Consider the following 3,058-nt stretch of genomic DNA (forward strand, 5'->3'; position numbering starts at 1 on the left):
TTCTAGAAGTAAATACGAAAAATTTATCTACATTGCGGCCATCTTGAAAATATAAATTGATTCGTATCTGATATTGTTTCAGTATTTCAATACTCTATATATGTGCCAAGTTTGGTGCTTTGCCTGAAAACCCTGGTTTTCACACTATGTTATAGAACTAGAGAGCCAAGGTCGCCTTTTATCAAATAAGAATATTTAAATAACTGCTGGAAAAAAATTAAGAGATAATGATTTTTTATAAATATTAAAACAAAAAGACCCAACAAAACATACACTGATATAAATTATTTAACTTACAAAATAAATAAATAAAAAGTACAAGAAGGAAAAACTGAAACAAATAACAAATATTCTCTAACTTTCGCACTAGTTGGTGAAATGTTCACTAACCTCAGATATTTGTCCTTCATCACTTGGAGTTGATTCTTTAAACCCAGAAAGTATAAGCTCAGAGAATACGATAGGAAAGTAAAGCATCTGCAAAATAAATTCTTGTGGAGGGGTCCAAAAACTGTCCTGGGAACAAATATTGTTCTCATGTAACTATGAATATTGTACAATTTCAATATTTAAACAAATGTTTATACAGAGCATTCTTATCTTATGTCTGCTTTTCCAGCAATAGAGTATATATATATAAGTTATATATATGAACACAAATAGCAATAAATATAGTATTAAAAATAAATAAAAATAGTCAGCTATTTATAAAAAAAAGATACATGTTACTTGGAGGCCGAGTATTTAAACCATTTATATATGTGTGTGTGTATGTGTGTCCTTCTTTACTCGTAGGGGCGTTATAATGTGACGGTCAATCCAACAATTCGTTAGTAAAAGAGTAGCCCAAGAGTTGGCGGTGAGCGGCGATGACTAGCTGCCTTCCCTCTAGTCTTTCACTGCTAAATTAGGGACGGCTAACGCAGATAGTCCTCGTGTAGCTTTGCGCGAGATTCAAAACAAACAAACAAACAAGCCTTCTTCACTTGACATCAGAGAAGAGATAAGTTAATATATTTGAAACAAATTTTATACAGTTTGCAATAATGATAATAGAAAAATACATTTCCCTTTTTATTCAATATTTAGTTTGTATACTTGTTTATTTCTATAGATTTTATTATAAATATAATTTATACTCACTTCCCAAAATACATGGTGTAGAATTGATCTGTATGAAAACAGACCACAAAGACTTAGGAAGAACCAGAAAATTAATAAAATACCAGACGATTTTTTCCCGTCTCGTTTCCCCTTAATTAGCAGAAATAATACCAGAAGCTGTAAAGAGAAAAAAGTTACATTACGAAAAGAAAAATACCTATGAAAAGAAAACATGGCAATAATATTAAAACTGAAACCTTAAATAATATTAATGCTTTTGTAAAATACGGAAATGTTTTAACCCTACAATATTTCGTGACACTATCTTTGGTTAGTTGCTTAGAGGACTTTTAATTGATGTCATGATAGAATAGGATAAAAGTTTGCAATACCCTTTGCTATGCTAAGAGATATAGTAGGTAAATTTTATTTCGTCATTGGATTTTAGATAATAATGTGAATTCACTCTATAGATTATAAAAATGATCCAAACGTTTAGAATAATAATCTATATATATAAATTAATTAATTAGATAACTCTTAAAAGAACACGTTTTTGCCATGAGAAGTTAAAACACTAGCAGATTTCTTTGATAGAGAAAGCTATTCACGTATATAGTGTTTTCGATAAACTCTAGAGATTAAAATAAAATAATTTGTGGATTTTTAAGAGTGGGATTAGTTTGAATTAGGCTCTGTTTCATTTAAGCCTTAAATGTAATACTCATATTTTGAAGTTGTACAAATTAGATTAGTTTATAAAGCCAAACACAAAACAGAAAGCACATATAATTAGGCCATCAACAGCATCATGCCTAGAAATCTGCTAACATTTTGTGTAAAACATTCGTGAAACAGAATTTCAAGAGCATCGCAAATCTTTATTCTACGATTTTTGTGAAAGTTTAAGTTAATTTTCGGCGCGTCAAATATAGTAAAACTAAAATGCGTGATGATTTTTACTAAAATTTACAGTTTTTGATCTAAAACAAACAAATAAATGAAACTATTTTTATGTAGAATATGAATAAGTTGCTAAAGTAACAGGATATTAAATTTCAAAACATCGACTACACTGATATAGCGGTCCCTCCCAGGGCACAGCAATATGTCTGCGGACTTACAACGCTAGAAACTGGGTTGGCGCAGCACAGATAGCTCATTGTGTAGGTTCGTGCTTAACTACAAACAAATCTGATATAGTGTGTGCTAAACAAATAGCGCTATTATAGCGTGCGATCTATACAGATGCTGTCATAATCACCGTTTTAATGAGTCACTAAAACATAATTTCTTCCTAAATAATTTATATCTATCCACGTATTTCTTCAACAAATAATAATACTTTAATAAGTTGTGTGTTCCAAAAGAGTACCTTAAATTTAGGTTATAATTGTGCTAGTTTTGATTGTTAGAATTTATTTCATTCCGATTATATTTGCCCCCAAAACTTTATGTAATGGTATTTTGTACTTTATTAGTTTAAAAAGCGTTGTTTATAATAAATGGCGACAAATAAAACGGGGATGATCATAGTATGTGTGTAGACTGCACCCTGTAGTGTAAACATTTTTGTAGACCGCAAGTTATAGTAGCACCAAACAAAAAGCATCATATAGTCAGTATTGTTTAAAATAAATCTAATGTTTATACCAGTGATGCAACAACAATCTCTTCTTGCGTGGCCCGGCATGGCCAGGTGGTTAAGGCAATCTGAGGGTCGCGGGTTCGAATCCCCGTAACACCAAACATGCTCGCCCTTTCAGCCGTGGGGGCGTTATAATGTGACGGTCAATCCCACTATTCGTTGGTAAAAGAGTAGCCCAAGAGTTGGCGGTGGGTGGTGATGACTAGCTGCCTTCCCTCTAATCTTACACTGCTAAATTAGGGACGGCTAGCGCAGATAGCCCTCGTGTAGCTTTGCGCGAAATTCAAAACAAACAAACAAACAAAC

The 3,058-nt window shown here is 32.1% G+C and overlaps 1 protein-coding gene across 1 annotated transcript in view; it reads right to left on the reverse strand.

Moving 5' to 3' along the window:
- Nucleotides 1–366: 366 nt before the first annotated feature.
- Nucleotides 367–3,058, reverse strand: part of LOC111087315 (multidrug resistance-associated protein 1-like) — a 13,032-nt gene continuing 10,340 nt past the window's right edge. The window contains exons 4-5 of the mRNA XM_022393554.1: nt 1,144–1,281; nt 367–516 (exon numbers count right to left, since the gene is read on the reverse strand). Coding sequence (XP_022249262.1) covers nt 367–516; nt 1,144–1,281 — 288 coding nt within the window. The remainder of the gene's footprint in view (nt 517–1,143; nt 1,282–3,058) is intronic.

This window comes from Limulus polyphemus, unplaced genomic scaffold (genome assembly GCF_000517525.1).
Source record: "Limulus polyphemus unplaced genomic scaffold, Limulus_polyphemus-2.1.2 Scaffold2004, whole genome shotgun sequence".
In the NCBI taxonomy this organism is placed as follows: domain Eukaryota; kingdom Metazoa; phylum Arthropoda; class Merostomata; order Xiphosura; family Limulidae; genus Limulus; species Limulus polyphemus.